A 16,648-nucleotide genomic window follows, 5' to 3' on the forward strand; every position below is an offset into this window, starting at 1 on the left:
GGGGCGATGAGGTTTGGATGTTTAGGAGGCTGGTGTCCCTGAAGCTCTGGTGCCATGGTTTTCCTCTTCTCACTGGCTGAGGGCTTTCCTCTGTCTTCATCTTCTGAGCAGACCCTCCGCTGTGTCCCCTGTCCCGCCCCCCGGCTCCCCTCTGGTGCTGGTGCAGTGATGGGGCCGCTGGAGTTCTCGTCACTGCTGATTTCTTCCCATAGTCAACATCTTCCCTTTCCTGTTCTCTTGATTTCCAGCTTCGAAGTGAAAAAGAGACACGGAATAAGCTAATCGAATCAGACTTGAACAGCAAGCTGCACAGCAGACTCTTTAAGAAGTAAGATATTTGGGTTTGAGCCCAGCTGCGTGTGACGGACGTAGCTTGAGAATTCATACGGTGAAGAGACTCGTGTCTGGTTGTAGCCAGATGGCCTTTAAACACGGGGGATGTTCGATGGGTGAGGAGGTGGGTGGCGTGGCCACGGGGGACCTGCGAGTGGGGGTCTGTGCTCACTTTGTGAAGTAATGGAGACCGTGTGTTTCTTTTTTCCCAGCTGTGGGCTCTTAGTCCCAAGTGCTTCCCGAACTGGAAGCTCTGAGCTCGGGGCCACGTCTGTTCCGTTGCCCTTGTTCGGGCGTCTCACGTGGTCCTGGCGTGCAGTGATCACGCAGTAAACATTTGTTAAATGACTTGTTAAGACTGTTCACCTCGTTCACCATGAGGAGTCGTAGCCCCGTTTTCCCGAGTGCAGAGCAGCCAGGTCTCCTTACGTCACACTCTCACGTTGGACACTAAAGGGACCTGAGGGAGGGTTTATGTGTGTTTCTGTTACCACTTCTACACAGAGGTTCCTAGGCTTGTCCCCCTTCTACCAGCTCCGCAGCAAGCTCAGAAAGTGGTTTCTCCTCTTTGAGTTACTCAGATTGTCGTCTTTACTTTAGCAAAGAGAAGATGCTCTGTGAGGAGGAGACGCCCAAGTCCCAGCGAGTGGAGGAGGAGAGCAAAGAGTCCAGCAGCTCCAGCTCCGAGGAGGACGAGGGGGAGGACGAGGCCTCGGAGTCAGAGGCCGAGAAGGAGGCGGGGGACCCCGAGGCCATCCGTCCGCAGAGCGCAGGGGGCCGCCACGTGTCAGAAGGCAGGTGGAGCCAGCCCTGGGGGACTGATTCCCAAACAGGGGCCCCAGACCGTTTGCTTCTCCCTTCTCATCATGTGAAGCCCCTTCAGTTGCTGGTTGGGGATGGAAGAAGGAACACAATCCTGGTTACCTTGCTGACTCTTGACGATGCACGTTGTGTCGAGAGTCTTCAGTTTGCTCTGCAGTGAGGGTGGGGTGCTGAGCTTGGTCGGACCACCAGGCTCTGGGTTAGCCCGGGGTCTCCACTCGTGGGCAGGTGTCCCCTTCCAGGTGGACCTGGCATATCTGGGTTTTGCTGGGTGGGTCTGCCTGCGGCAGTGGCTCTGCTGGATAACTGGGGGCTCGTGATGAGCTCAGACTCCACAGGCCGGGGCCTGTGGTCACCACATGTTCCCCTCCAGAGGCATCCCGAGAAGATGCAGGGTTTTCGGTGAGGGGGTGGGCCCGCTTTGGCTGAGAGTCGAGTGTGTGTCCCCCCGGAGCCTGCCCCTCCCTGGCACCCGCTCTGTGAGGGGTCTCCTTTACTGACATGATTTCTGCAGTTTCAGGGGAGCGCTGCCCTTGTCCACGTCTGGTCTCTCCGAGGACATTTAGGATCTTCGCTTTTGTAGAGCAGACGGGCAGCGGGTTGGTCTGTAGAGCAGGAGAAAACTGTTTAGTCCCTGAGACTCGAGTTGCAGGCACAGCGTGCTCTGGAAACGCCCATGGCAAACCCGTCAGACATGTACACGTCCATCTTTCCAGCGTTTGCTTTCTTCCTGAGGCTCCCAGTGTTGTCTGGAACACGCGCCCAGGCTTCTCTGTGCCAGGTCACCACCTCAGCGGCCTGGGCTGCTGATTGGCCCCAGGTGCCCAGGCCTCAGGTCTCTCGTTCCCTGCAGCCTGGCTCCACGCTGCTCACGCTGCTGCATCCTCTTCAGAGCCCTCCCGTGCCCCCTTCAAGGCTCTGCCTGCAGAGGGTGTCCCAAGCCCAGTGGCCTGGCCTCCCTGACCTCTCCTGCCAGGCTGCAGCTGGCCTTTGCAGCGCTGTCCCCAGGTCCGGGCGTGGGCTAGCCGCCCTGGGCTGCTGGAGTTCCCACACGGGCCCCGAGGCCCACCCCACAGTTGCTGTGCCGTGGGGTTCAGCTCTGCCACCGGGGATTGACTTTGGTCAGAGGCTGTCGGGCCTGCCAGGCTGAGGGAGTCTTTGCTCAGGCCTTCCCTGTGGGGGAGCTGCAGAGGCAGCCCCGTCCCGTGCTCTCACCCATCTGCCCTCCAGCGGCGCCCCCTCCTCCTAGGCCGTGGCAGGGACCTGGGGCTGGGGTCTCCGGGGGTCGCTTCTGGGTCTCAGCCTGCACTTGGCCTGGGAGGGGCAGGCACAGTCACTGGCTGTTTTGCTGAGTGTGCCCCGGGCACGCAGAGGGTAGGAGGGCGTGTGCGTGAGCAAAGCACACGTCACGTGAGCGGTGAACGCAGCTGGCTGTGTCCCCTTGTGAGGAGGACTGTGAGTTTGGGATTTATCCCGACACTTTCGGGTCGAGGTCAAGGAGGACGAGGAGCTCACACCCTCCCGAGAACACCCCGCGTGCGTCCACACGGGGCACAGCGCGTCACGCTTACGTGGTGTGTTAAATCGCAACACCCGTAACGTGTGCTCGTTTACTCCTTACACTGCCCTGTGTGTAAGCGGGGAGGGGACCCGCAGGTGAGGTGAGTGAGGTCTCAGAGCAGGGGGTGGTGGGTGCCGAGACCCCGACTCTGACTGGGGCTCAGAGCAGCAGGGCGGGCGACATGCAGGAAGGGAAGCTGGGTGGGGCTGAGGAGAGCCGCGCCGTGTGGGGGGCCGGTGCACCCGGGCTCCTGTGCCCAGTTGGCCGAGACGCTCTCCTGACGGGGGTGCCCCTTGCAGCCCCGCCCTCCTGCCGCCCGCTCGTCTCTGCACCGGCTCCTCTGACTCGGGTTCCCACGGGTGGAGCCGCTGTGTTGCCCGGATGGCTCGGCCTCCGTGCGCGTCTGCTCTCCCCCAGCCATGCGTTACAGGCGCTCGGGGGCGCAGCGTGTCCGGCTGGGCCCTGGGCAGGACAGGTGCGCAGCGCTCACCTGGGGGCCCGGGGGGGCGGCTTGTGCCTGAAGCTTCCAGGTGCTGCCTGGACCCCCGCGCACACTGAGCAGGCCTGGCCTCAGGCGCAGCCTCGTAAAGTGACGGTTCCGTGTGTGTGACGCACGCGTGTGGTTGTAGGGAGTGTTAACGATGTTCTGCGGTAGGTGTAAGCAGCCTGCGTTTCCCTTTCTCGTCCTGAGCTGCCGTGAGCCTCTGCTGAGTTAGTGATCTGCTGCTGCGTGACAAGACGGCTCTGTGCATGCAGCGGTGTTAGCGGTTGGTGGCTTGGGAAGCGCTCTGCCAGGCGGCTTCCCTGCCATTCGTGTGGCAGCGCTGGCACAGTCAGGCGTGTGCTGAGCCGGCGGCTGAGGGGGCTTCTCCCTTCTGGCTGTCAGGCAGGCAGCCCTGCTCTCCCCGTGGCAGCTGGATTCCAGCCGTAACCACAGAGGACAAGCTCCGCACACGCGCCTTTCCAGGCGTCTGCTTGTGTCCCTTTGCTTCTGTGCCAGGGGCCACAGAGGGCAAGGGTCAGGCCTGGGGTCAGTGTGTGGGTGGTGGGGCATGCCTAGCCCAGGGGCCACAGAAGGTTACAGATCAGGCCTGGGGTCAGTGTGGGGGGGGGCATACCCACCCCAGGGGCCACAGAAGGTTACCGGTCAGGCCTGGGGTCAGTGTGGGGGGGGCATACCCACCCCAGGGGCCACAGAAGGTTACAGGTCAGGCCTGGGGTCAGTGTGGGGGGGGCATACCCACCCCAGGGGCCACAGAAGGTCAGGCCTGGGGTCAGTGTAGGGGGGGCATACGTATCCCAGGGGCCACAGACGGTCACGGGTCAGGCCTGGGGTCAGTGGGGGGGGCGGGGCACACCCAGCCCAGGGGCCACAGACGGTCATGGGTCAGGCCTGGGGTCAGTGTGTGGGTGGTGGGGCATGCCCAGCCCAGGGGCCACAGAAGGTCAGGCCTGGGGTCAGTGTGGGGGGGGCATACCCACCCCAGGGGCCACAGAAGGTTACAGGTCAGGCCTGGGGTCAGTGTAGGGGGGGCATACCCACCCCAGGGGCCACAGAAGGTCAGGCCTGGGGTCAGTGTAGGGGGGGCATACGTATCCCAGGGGCCACAGACGGTCACGGGTCAGGCCTGGGGTCAGTGTGGGGGGGGGCACACCCAGCCCAGGGGCCACAGACGGTCACGGGTCAGGCCTGGGGTCAGTGTGTGGGGGGGTGGAGGGCACACCCAAGGTGTAGGCTCACCGGGTCAGCCCTGGGACAGCTCTTGTGGTTATTGTGGATATTCAGGGCAGTCTGAACATCTCTGCCCAGGAAGACTGCTTCGCGGGGTCGCGGGGCTGGGCCTGGGGAGTCCAGGGACCAGAGGCGCAGCAGCCCCTGGGCGCAAGCAGACGGGTTCCTGCCGACACCCGGGGGGCCCTCCTGCTTGTGTCTCCACCGCGCCCCAGGAGCGCCCTGAGAGTGCTCTTGGCCTGCGGCTGTCCCCCGCCAGGCCCACGTTCCGCCCTCGGGCCGGCTCCTCTCTGAGCCCACCAGGCTCGGCACTGGGTGTGTTCGCCGCGTCCTCACCGTGACTGTTTTGCATCTTACCTCTTTTTCAAATTGCCTAGGGAGCAAGGTCTGTCTTGTACTTTCTCTGGCTTTTTCTCCAGCCCCCAGAGTGGACTCTGCCCGTACTTACTGATGAACTGTGTGTGTGACGTGTGTGAGGAGAAGGCTGTCCGTTGTTCGTGTGGGAGTTGGTGTCAAGACAGAATTTCACCTGAGCCCGTTTTCTTGTAAGAGGCAGAGGTTGTGGGAGGTTTCATCGTGGTTGGAGTCTGAGCCTCACGTGGCCCTGGTGACCCGTGTGGTAACGGGTGAGTCTTTTGTGTCAGAACAGTACAGACTCGCACAAGGGTTTCCTCACGCACTTGTTGCTTCTCCTGTCTTTCACCCCAGATGACGGGCCGGGCGCCGTCCCCAGCCGTCCCAACTCTGACAACAGGAGCAGCGTCATGGAGCGGACCCCTGCAGCCCCGCAGAGCGCCGTTCCCACCTCTTCAACCAGGAGAGTGAGTGTGTGCGGTTAATCTGGGTATTGCCCCCGTTGCGGTGATACAATTACAAAGACCTTAAAGATCCAGTCGAGCCTGTTTTTCTTACTTGAGTGTAGTTGGCTCACAGCATGCGTTTCAGTTGTGCAGCAAAGTAATTGTTATACTTGCATGTGTATTTTTTTCCAAGTTTTTTCCGTTATAGATTATTACAAAGTATTGAGTACAGGGTGCCAGTGTTAATACAGTAGGGCCTTGTTATTTTATATACTTTTGTTGTTTAGTTGCTAAGTTGAGTCTGACTGCAACCCCCATGGTCTGTAGCCCTCCAGGCTCCTCTGTCCATGGGATTTCCCAGGCAAGAACACTGGACCGGGTTGCCATTTCCTTTTCCAGTTTTATATGTAGCAGTGTATATGTTAATCCCAGATTCTTCATTCATCCCTCACACCCCTTCTCCTTTGGTAACCGTGAGTTTATTTTCTGTCTGTGAGTCTGTTTTGTAAAATCGTTTTTTTTTTTTCTGATTCCACACACAAGTGGTGTGGGGATGCGTGTCTCTCTCTGACTGCACATGGTCCGATCATCACAAGTGGTGTCGGGATGCGTGTCTCTCTCTGACTGCACGTGGTCCGATCACCTCTCCATCCGTCAGAGTCGCCACAGATGGCGTTAGCTCATCCCTTTCTGTGGCTCTGTCGTGGCCGAGTGTTGATCACATCGTGTACTGCGTCTCCACATGCCCCCCGTCACGGCGGGCTCAGGCTGCTGTGACGGGGGGCACAGACGGGGTGGTTTATACTTCGAGGTCTGTGTCCCACCGTCCGGAGGCTGGAAGTCTGCCGTCACGGTGCTGGCAGGTTCCATCCGTGGTGAGGGCTCTCTTCCTGGAGCTCACACGACCCCCTGGTCTCCAGACGCTGTCACTCTGGGTGTCAGGGCGTCAGGGTGTGGGTCTGGGGGGTGGACACAAGCAGTGCGTTCATGACTTGCCCGCAGTGTGTTTTAAAGAACTTAGAAACCATGGCCTGGCGATGTGGCTGCCGTGTGCGGGGTGGCCAGGCGCCAGCAGCCTGGGACCAGGGGAGTGCTGCCACGGTCTGTCATCCCGAGTCTGAGGTTGGGGCGCACGGGTCACAGTCGGGCTGGGCGGAAGCCAGGGCGCAGCGACGAGCACGCGTGTCTTCACTCTCCCTCCATGGGTGAGGTCTGTGCAGCTGCTGGCGGGAGGGCAGAGGTCAGAGGGGCTGAGGGCCAGAGCCTCCCTGGCCTCGTCAGCCTGAGGCTCACCGCAGGGGAACTGGCACATGCTTCGGCTGAGGTGCTGGGAAGCGCTGTGCTTCTGCACGCGCTCCCTCACTCACTGGCCCCTCGGCGCCTCCCATGGGGACCAGGAGGCAGACACTCGGCCGTTCCGCGTTCTGGCGGCCCCGGCAGGACGTGGTCCTCACTCCGTTGTGAGGAGTGTGACCGGATCACCCGCTCTTTAGGAGGAAGAGGACTGGATTAGGAAAGCCACTGACACACACCCCTGCCGCTTTGCTCAGAAGATGCTGAGGGAGCCCGGACGGCTCTGAAAGAGCCCACAGGGTGCTTCTGCAGAGCCCCTCAGAGGGGCGTGCACGAAAGAGCAGATCTAAGCACGGCGAGGCTTCTGCTGCGTCCCGCTGTGCCAGCAGCAGAGTTGGCCTGGTTCTGGAGCGGGACCAGCGCTCTGGCGGGGCCCCCGTGGCCAGGGAGGCAGTGGGCTGGTGGTCCCCGGGCCAGCTGTGCCTCAGCCTGTCTTTGGCTGACTCCGGTCTGTGATGTGTTCTGTGGTTTGTGGAAGTGAGATGCTTAAGGACAGTGTAAGCTTTCCGTGAACCTTTCTCTTTTAACGTTAACATTACTTTTTAACGAAATGATGGTAATGAAAACGGTCATTCATTTTTGAAAGCTGTTCTCTTGGCAGAATTTAAAACCTGGCAACCGTATAACTTCTGCCATTTTTTTCTTTTTGATTTTGCTGCTTCTTGAAATCTGAAATGCTTAGAACTGTCGCCTGTATCAGATTAGCTGTTTTCTTGAAGCAGCTAGAGTCTGGGTGGAGAGGCCTGCGGTGTGTGTCAGTGTTGCCTTAAGTCAGCTCACCACAGCCCCGCCACAGGGCCGTGGCCCGCCTGTGTTCCCCAGGGTCCACGTGTTGCAGGAGGGTCAGCGCTCAGCCAGGTTCACAGGTGGGTGGGTGGAGGCTTGGAGACGGGCAGGCTGCTGTCCCCTGGCCCTGTGTCAGCACTCACCCAGCTGGTGGGTCCTCTGTTCGGTGGGCGCCCTGCGAGGGCTGGGGGCTGCTGGGGGGTGGCCGTGGCGCCCGGCCTGCTCTGGGCCCCCTGTCCTCCTCACGTTGCCCTCGCCGCTCAGCCAAGGATGGGAGGAGCCGTCGGGACCTCACCTCCAATGCCCTCCCTCTAGCCCTCCAGCCTCTTCAGCAAGCCGGAAGAGACCAGGGACGAGTCTCCGTGTTCGTGGAGGCTGGGCCTCAGGAAGACTGGCAGCCAGAACGTGCTCAGCGAGGCCGCTGGGGCCAGGGAGGCCCTGCGGGACCGGGGCGCATCTGTCCACCGCTCGGCCTCCAGCCCCCGCATCTCCGCCCTGATGGACAACAGAGAAAAGGTGCGGTGTCCTTCGGTGGCAGTTCAGCCTCGGGGACACATGGAGACAGTGTCCGGGGCCTAAGCTGCTTCTGGAAGTACAGAGTCTGTAAGAGGAGACCCGTGTGTTGACCATCGGATAGCTGTTTGCTTGCGATGATTTGGTTGTCCAAGAAAGAAAAACCCTTTTCCTTTTGGCCTGCCTTCTGTTCTTCCCTTCCGTGGTCCCCTAGGGCAGAAACTTGAGAGCGTGCAGGCAGGGATGTGGCCTAAAACGTTCTCTGAACCAGCACCAGTGGCTCATGCTCTTAGTGTTCAGAAGCAGAGTTCCTTAGTTGGGCTTTCAAGCCTAATGAAGCTCGGGCAACTGAACACTTAGAAAACAAACTTCCGCATCTACTTCCCTGACTAATGGGTGTATGCGGGGGCTGAGCTCTCACCCGCTGTTCCCTGGGAGCCGCGTGTTCCTGGTCTTGAGATGGTCCAGGTTTCACGGGGCATGCTGGCAGCTTGTCTGAGCGGCCGGGTCTCCTCCGAACGCAGCCCCCTCAGTCAGCCCTGTGTTTCTGGAGACGCTCGGGCCAGGGTGTCAGCACGTCTGTCGTGCCTGTGGCTACCTTTCAAGGCAGACAACGTCAGAGCACAGCTTGTCTCTGGCTTTTCAGAGGTCCCCTTTTGGTGGGACCTGCTGCTGTTCCCTTATTTGATCATCCCGGCTTTTCCCAAGAGAATTCTCTCCCTACGTGTTGGCGTCTAACGGAGGAGAGCTGGGAATAAGCCTTTGTTAATACCGCTCAAGCAGGAGTTGGTGCTGAGTTTGGAAGTAAATCACGCAGGTGTGTAAGCTCTGCTTCGCTGCCCCAGTGTGTCAGGGCGGGCCTTCTCTGTGCTTCACTTGTTTTGACTTTGCAGGAGAGAGAAACCAGAAGCTCCTTGAGTTCACTGGGGCTGCGGAGGCCGGGCAGCACTAGCGACCTTGAGGAGAAGGAGAACAGGTACTGTCGTGCCCCACCCCCCCAAGTCCAGTGCGGGGTTCCCGACCCGCCAGGGGGCTTGTGTCTGTGCACAGTGGGCTCTGAGAAGGGGGCTCAGTGTCCACACGGGTCTCTCAGCACAGGGCCTGGCCCACGGGCAGCACTAGAAACCTTGTTACAGAATGGAGTGAGCAGCTTCTAGTTTTTATGTCCATGTTAAGATGAGTGTGGGAACTGTGACCTACGTCGTGTCTCAGAGCCGCCCGCGGGCTGGAGCCGGCTCCTCAAGGCGCTATCCTCCCCCCGCAGCCGGGCGCCGCCTGCAGCCTGCTGGCGGCGCGGAGGCCTGGTCCACCCAGGCCTGCTGGAGCGGCCTGCACTTGCCACAGTCCCCACCTGGGAAGGGCTGCTGGGGGACCTGGGGAGGCAGAGGCCCGAGTTGCCAGCTGAGGGTGAGCCTCTCCTGGGTGTGTGCCCTGCTGTGAGCCGAGGGGCTGCTTCTCCTGGACGCTCGTCCTGTCCATCCCCACTCCTGCTCTGCTTGCTTGGAGTGACCTGCCCTGGGCTGACTCGCCAGCCTTTCTAAACGAGGAGCAAAGTGACTCCTCCTTCCAGAAGCTCCAGACCCTGGGAGCGAGGCCTTGGTCCCCAGTGAGGAGGGCTGGCCCTGAAGTGGGTGAACGGGCAGACAGAGATCCTGAACCGGTCCTCCGTCTGTGCAGGGAGCAGCGGAGTCCGCAGACAGGCCCTTGGAGGGAGTTCCGCGTGCCCCTCTGCCGCGCTCCCTGTCCGCCCTGCCCCTGGCGCGGCGGGAGGCAGCGGCCTGAGCGCCGCCCTGTCTGTTGCCTCCGCAGAGAGTCGGCTGCTAACCTGGTGCGTAGTGGCTCCCAGCCCCGGCAGCCCTGGAGGGACGCAGCCAAGGGGAGCGAGACCCCGCAGACGGCCGCTCCCTCGACCTACGTGTCGACCTTCCTGAAAAGGTACCTGGCCCTCACTCTGGCTGTGGACAGATGGGTAGTGACTGCATGCCTTTTTACACCCAATTAGCATCACAAAAGTGAATCAAAAAATAATTGCTTTTAGATTTCTTGGGATTAACATCTTAAGTAATTTTAAATTAAAGTTAATTTCTTTTCCTAACTGAATTAGAGTAAGCTAATTCCAACTTCTCCCCACAGACAGATCTGAATACACACTCCGCCCTTTCAGTCCTGTGCAATCTGCAGCCACTTCGGCTCCCAGCAGTGTCTGAGCGGGACTGAGCTTAAGCCCCAGCCTGTCTCCAGTCTCACCTGGGGAGCGGGGAGGCAGGGAGGGGCCCAGAGGGTATAAGGGGAGATGGGGACGGTTTTTTATTTAAAAGTCTTGTATTGAAGCTTGTTCATTCAGGGACTTGAGTTGTTGTTTTTTTTTTTATGACTTTAATGGCCCTCAGATCCATCAAGATGTGAAAGTCGCAAGTGTGGTGCAGAGAAGGTACCCGGGTATCCTGCCCCTTTCTCACCTGTATGCCCCTCTCTGCAGTTACTTTCTTTGCCATGTACCAGCCAGCAAGCAGCGCACCCCTGCCAGAGCCCTGAAGCTGTAAGACACAATTAATATTTCAGTTTAAACTTTGCTGCTCCTGTGGAAGAATCTGACTCTCGTGGCTTCTTCTGCATCCTCTCCTCACTCCCACTCTCTTGCCCTCCACCTGCCTCTTCGTGCCACAGTCTCCATCATTAGGTGTTTTGGTGCTTGGTCGGCTGCCTAGATACAGGCTTTGGCCACACACTATGTTTGGGATAAAACACTTCCATTTGCTTGGAAGAATCTTATCAACCAGTTAACATCAGAACGTGGGCACCGTTCTGAAATCAGAGAGCCACTGTAGCCTTTTGAAACTTCAGCTCTGCAGATGTGTCCTGTAAGAGAAGGCTCAGCTTGGACAGCGTGCCTGCCCGGTTCAGGGATGCAACGGAAGCTTGTCCCACAGCCTCCGTGCTTCTGGCTTTATTGAGGCTGTTGCTTGTTTGTCTTCAGGGGCGAGGCCTTAGTCTGAATAGATGCTTTACTGCTCCTTACGGTTGGATCCAGGACTAAGAAAAGTTGTCAAGGAGCATAATGTCCTAGACCTTGGAGGGGCGAGGCCGTGTTCGCTCTTCAGGCCTGGTGGGGTACTGTGGCAGGCTGGGGCTTCCACGTCCACGTCTCAGCGGGCGCATGGAGGGAGTAGTGTTTGGTGGGGCAGATGTCGTCTGCACAGTCTTGGTGAGCCGAGAGCTTGGCTGGGGGGAGGGCCGCTTCTCTGTAGGGCGGGAGTGCGCTTCCTTGTGTGAGCGAGTCTGAGAGAGCAGATCTTATTTTATGATCTTTCAAAAGGAAAGAAACATACACAGTCGCTATTTCAGACAGAAAGCGCGAGGAGGTGTTTGTCATTCTTAGACTATGCCAACTCTCAGAAACTTCCCGTTTGCTGTTCTAGGCAGAAATTCCTTTTGTACAGCCAGTAAGATGCGTCTTTTGCCCAAGAAGTCTTCCTGACCATTTCTGCTCACACCCCCAGGTTGCTGTTACCGTCAAGTTTTTAAATAAATTCAGACTCACATGATTACCTGCTGCAGTTGAGGTGGTGGTTGCGTGTCTTGGTGGAGCAGAGAAGCTGAGCTCCGCCACCTCCCGGGTGCTGCTGTGTAGACATGGACCCCTGACCCTCAGGTGCCCTGGCCTCTGGCTGCTCTCCGCTCTGCGCTGTCTGCTCCAGAGCGTCTCCAAGCTTTTGCAGTGGTGCTTCTGTCTCAGGGAGGCCTCTGGGCTCGCATGACTTTCTGTCCTAGGGGTTGTCGGAGTCTTTTCCAGCCTCCCCTCTCAGGCCCACTCCGTCCATGCATTCTGCTTCCTCCTGTTGCACCTCTTCTCCTGTCCTCCCCTCTGCAGGTTATGGACGAGGCCTGCTGGCTGCAGGCCCAGTGCAGGTCAGGCTGGGTCCCTCTACTCCCAGCGGCCGCGTCCTCTCCTCTGCCCAACTTGCTTGAAGCGCCTAGATGGGCGGGGAGGTGGCGCTGGGTGGGTGGTGAGCCGCGCGTCCTGGAGGAAGTGACAGTGCATCCTGTGCTGGACATAGTGGCCCCTCCGTCTCCACCTTTCAGCCCATCGCAGCCCACTCCTGCTGCCTCCCTCCTTGCCGGGGATTTGTGCAGCTCCGGGCGGCCAGCAGCCCGCCTCCCGCCCTGCTCCGTGCAGGGCACACTGCTGGTCTGTGCACCACAGCAGGTAAGCGCTGGGCCGCCGGCAGGCCCTCAGGTGCGGCTTGGCGAGCTCGGGTTAGGTGTGCGCAGCCGCCCCAAGGCTGCCTGTCCTGTCCACGGAGGGGCATTCAGGCTTCAGCTTAATATGGCCGCTTTCACTTCTCAGTAGCCCTGCAGTCCGGACCGCGAGTCCAGGCTCAGACTGTGTGGCAGATCAGAGATCACAAACATCCCATCTTTCACCTACATTTTCTGTAGTGCTCAGTAGGACTCTTCTGTGTCTCTTTCTGGAGGATGGCGTCCAGACCCCGGTGCACAGGATGCTCGGTCCTGCACCGGAAGCGCTCGGGCCGCGGTGAGGAGGCCGTGGCGCTGGTCGTCTCTGTCCCGGCCGAGTCTTCCTGGCGGCCGGCCCGTCCGAGCAGCAGCTGGCTGGGCGGAGTGTGATGTGGCGTGGAGTGTCCGCTGCGGCCATAGCTGGTGTGACTGTGGTCAGAGCCCTTCCCCGGCTGCGGCCAGGGCCACTCTGCTCCTGTCCTTGCAGCTGGCGCAGGCAACGAAGCGTCCGCGAGGGCGGTGCCGCCTGCGCCCATGCTGGGGCCGCCTGATGCTGTCCTCCCGGCGTGGTGCTGCCCTCTGCTGGGCGCTGCTCACAGCCCCGTGTGACCGTGCGCACTCGCGCCAGGCCCCACTACAGTGCGCTTGCCCAGGGTGCTAGCCTGTGGGGACAGCCGTGTTCTCCCGCACGTGGCGACGCTGAGGCAGAGAGGCTCCCCGCAAGCTCAGAGCGTGGCCTGGGGGCGGGGGGGCGGAGGAGGCGTAGCAGCTGCCCTGTGTTGAGCCCCAGTCTGGGCCAGGCATGGGGCTCGTGCCGAACAGCGTGACATCAGGACTTGGTTCACTCACACGTACCAGTACACCCGGTAATGGGGACTGCGGTGTGATGAGTCTTCATTTTTCCCCTCAGTCAGGACGGTCCGAGACAGGGCTGGCGCGTGGCTCGAGTCACAGTGGTTGGAACGGCTTCCGTTTCCGGGGTCGCCTCGTGGTCCAGAGCGTGGCTTCCGTTTCCGGGGTCGCCTCGTGGCCCACAGTAGCTGCTAGAGTCCTCGGCGTCACGGCTGCATTCTAGGCCATTCGAGGGAGGACGGGGAGACAGGGCTGTGTGCCAAGAGGGCATGCCTCTGAACTGAGAATTTCCCCTGAAGCACTAGCTTTCTGCTTAAGCCTCGCGGGCTCCCTCCCGCAGCCCGGGAGACTTTGATGCCTGTGGGTTCTTCACCGGGCTCGTGGCTGCCCTGAGCCATAGGGGCCTGGAGTGAGCAGCATGACTGTGGGTGTGTCCTGTTCGGTCCTGAGGAGCCCCCCGGCTTGTGAGCGGCGGCCTCACTTTACAGATGAGGAAACAGACCCAGAGTCCAGCCATCTAACCGCGGCCACAAGGCTGGAAGGAGCAGAGGCGGGCTGAGCCTGGGTCTGTGCATTTCGGGGCTCTTTTTCACTTTTTTGTTTCTACTGAGTTTATCTTTTATTCTGGGCACTAAGTGTTCCACAGGTTTGTCTTATTTAATCTCACAAGACCTTGCACTTGCAGTCATCATTATCCCTGACTTAGAGGGCGAGAGATGGGAGAGGTTAAGCTTGGCCCCAGGTGGTTCCAGAGCCCTGGAGCTTTTCCTCTTCCGATCCCAGCAGCCTGTAAAATTATGCACTTCAAAATAGTAAAAATCATATTCTGTAATTTAACAAAATAAAATACTTGGCATTTCTCCAGCATAAGAAATTGCAGAGATCAAAGCATGTTTTAACTAAGCAGAATTTCATGTGAGGTTTTGATGATTGTAAATTTTTTATACCTTTGTTTCTGGTTAATTTTATTAGTGCTTCCTGGAGACTTATACATCTTGGAAGTCTGAGAAATTATTTGCCTTCACTTTAATTTAAAAAAAAAAATGTGAAATCTCACCTTTTTCCTGAGCTATTAACTGCTTCTGGAGAAGTGTCTTGTGTTTTTTAGATACCAGTTCAGAACTGTTCTATTTTTATCCTTGCATCTAGGTACCGTATTGGTAGTTTTATGATCTGATCATTCTTTCAAGCTTATTATAATGTGATTATTTGAAAATGAGCTTATAGCTACTTAAAGCACTTGTGGTAGTTGTAATTAGGTGAAAAAAACAGATTTTTAGCATTTATTACTTCCATTGCTTCCCCATGTCTGTGAGTATCAATTTTGGGTCTCTGTTACCCCAGCAACAAGCTGTGACATCACAAACGATGGCTTTTTGGGTGCAGAGCCAATGGCTGCTCTCAAGTCTTTGTTAAGAAACAAAGATCTTGTTTTCATGTAAATGAGTGTAATTGCACAGCTTGCCAAAGGGAAGTCTGTCTCAGGGTTGCGCGTAGGATCCCGTTAGTTTCTGTTGGGTCACTCCTGTCTGCAGTTGTGAATGTGGACAGTCGGGCACTGGCTCCCTGGAGAGAGAGCGCTTGCTCTGCTAGGTGAGGTTGCAGAGTGCTCCCGAGTGGGTCTGGGCGATCTGGGAAGACGGTCATCTGCCTGCCTGGTGTCGGCCGCGGCCCCTCGGGGCTCCCTGCCTGGGGCTGCGGGCGGTGTAAGTGACCTCAGTGTCGTCTCGTGTGTGTGTGTGTGTGTGTGTGTGTGTGTGTGTGGCGGTGTAAGTGACCTCAGTGTCGTCTCGTGTGTGTGTGTGTGTGTGTGTGTGTGTGTAGACCAGGTGGTGCTTAGGAGGCATTCAGAGCACTTTCGTGTCTGTCACTACTTGTGCCATAGCTAATTAAATGACATTTTTTTTGTATCTCAAAATTTTGTTTTCCCTTTTCCTGAAACATAACTCCTTAGGCAGAAGATGTCAGATTGAAAGCATAATCACTGTTGTAAGATTTAAGAGCTCAGGATTAAGAAAACAGACCAACCACAGACAAATTCTGACCAAGAAGATTCTCTGGGCAAGCCCTCCTCAAGGCTCTGCCTCTGCCAGGGCGGTGGCGTGTGTGTGTCTGTGTGTGTGTGCGTCTGTGTGTGTGTGTGTGTCTGTGTGTGCTGACTGTTCCCTTTCTGTTATGTCCTCCTGACTTCAGGACCCCTCACAGGTCCCAGGGCAGTGGTGTGTGTGTGTCTGTGTGTGTGTGTGTGTGTGTCTGTGTGTGTGTGTGTGCGCGCGCGCTGACTGTTCCCCTTCTGCTGTGTCCTCCTGACTTCAGGACCCCTCACAGGTCCCAGGGCGGTGGTGTCTGTGTGTCTGTGTGTGTGTGTCTGTGTGTGTGTGTCTGTGTGTGTGTGCGCGCACTGACTGTTCCCCTTCTGCTGTGTCCTCCTGACTTCAGGACCCCTCACAGGTCCCAGGGCGGTGGTGTCTGTGTGCTGACCGTTCCCTTTCTGCTCTGTCCTTCTTGATTTTAGGACCCCTTACAGGTCCCAGGCCGACTCCACGGCAGAGAGAGCCGACGGCGTCGCCTGCAGCAGCCCGCTCTGTGTGATCACGAACCGCCCCCCGCCCAGCACTGCCAGCGGGGTTCCAGCCACCACGCTGCTTTGCGCCCCTGGCCCTGAGCCCTCTGTGGAAGCCAGGCAGAGGAGGAGGTGTGTGGCCCCCGCCCTCTGTGGGCTCTGCTCTGCAGCAGGAGGTGGGAGGTGCAGGGTGGGCGGCGACAGTGAGCCCCCAGCTCAGAGGCTTCTTGGAGACAGAGCTTTCTGGTGCGGCTCGGGTTTGTACCCTGCCTCTTGGAGACTTTCGGTGGAGATTTTAACTACTTCTGGTTATTTAACGTACGTACTTCTTCTGTTACGGGTACAGGCGTTTCTTCTGTCTCCTCATCTTACGGAAGAGAGGCCCCTCAGGCCCTGTCTCCCCTGGCGCTGCAGCGCCTGAGCACAGGGAAGGGTCTCAGTCCCGCTCTGTGCGGCCCGTGCCGACCTCTGGCAGCAAAGGAGAGCAGGGACGCGATAAAAGGCTCCGAGAAGCAGAGCTCGATGTGTGGTGGGGATTAATTTGAGAAGAATGTCAGAAAAGGCAGTGGACAGTGCGTGGCGAGTGGCGGGGGTCAGTGGCTGGCTGTTCTGTAGACTCACTGGAGGGGTGGAGGGAGCAGCCGAGAGCTGACCTCAGAGACTTTAGGGAGGAGCTGAGAGAGCTGACTCCACACTTAGGGCGGAAAGCGAAGAAGAACTAGAGCCTCTGGTGAAAGTGAAGAGGAGAGTGAACAAGCGGCTGCAAACTCAGCATTCAGAAAACTGAGATCACGGCATCTGGTCCCATCACCTCATGGCAAATAGATGGGGAAACAATGAAAACAGTGGCAGACTTTATTTTTCTGGGCTCCAAGATCACTGCAGATGGTCACTGAAGCCTTGAAATTAAAAGATGCTTGCTCCTTGGAAGAAAAGTTACGACAAAACTAGACAGCGTATTAAAAAGCAGAGACATTACTTTCCTAACAAAGGTGTCTCTAGTCAAAGCTATGGTTTTTCCAGTGGTCATGTATGATGTGAGAGCTGGACTATAGAGAAAGCTGAGCACCGAAGAATTGATGCTTTTGAACTGT

General features: G+C 58.1%; 1 protein-coding gene across 14 annotated transcripts in view; it reads left to right on the forward strand.

The window, feature by feature from the left end:
• PPP1R12B (protein phosphatase 1 regulatory subunit 12B) overlaps positions 1-16,648 on the forward strand; it is a 167,377-nt gene that overhangs the window by 56,278 nt on the left and 94,451 nt on the right. For 5 of the 14 annotated variants that reach the window (XM_086343014.1, XM_086343013.1, XM_086343016.1 and 2 more), the window contains exons 7-13: positions 249-328; positions 934-1,127; positions 5,157-5,269; positions 7,703-7,903; positions 8,794-8,876; positions 9,710-9,835; positions 15,507-15,686. In XM_086343014.1, the coding sequence (XP_086199140.1) occupies positions 249-328; positions 934-1,127; positions 5,157-5,269; positions 7,703-7,903; positions 8,794-8,876; positions 9,710-9,835; positions 15,507-15,686 (977 nt within the window). Of the gene's footprint in view, positions 1-248; positions 329-933; positions 1,128-5,156; positions 5,270-7,702; positions 7,904-8,793; positions 8,877-9,709; positions 9,836-10,033; positions 11,446-15,506; positions 15,687-16,648 lie in introns of those variants that run through there. The other 9 variants (XM_086343015.1, XM_086343018.1, XR_015142915.1 and 6 more) reach the window with 7 other exon arrangements.

This window comes from Bos grunniens, chromosome 16, assembly GCF_055505025.1.
Source record: "Bos grunniens cultivar Pamir isolate PY7600 chromosome 16, Bosgru_T2T1.0, whole genome shotgun sequence".
In the NCBI taxonomy this organism is placed as follows: domain Eukaryota; kingdom Metazoa; phylum Chordata; class Mammalia; order Artiodactyla; family Bovidae; genus Bos; species Bos grunniens.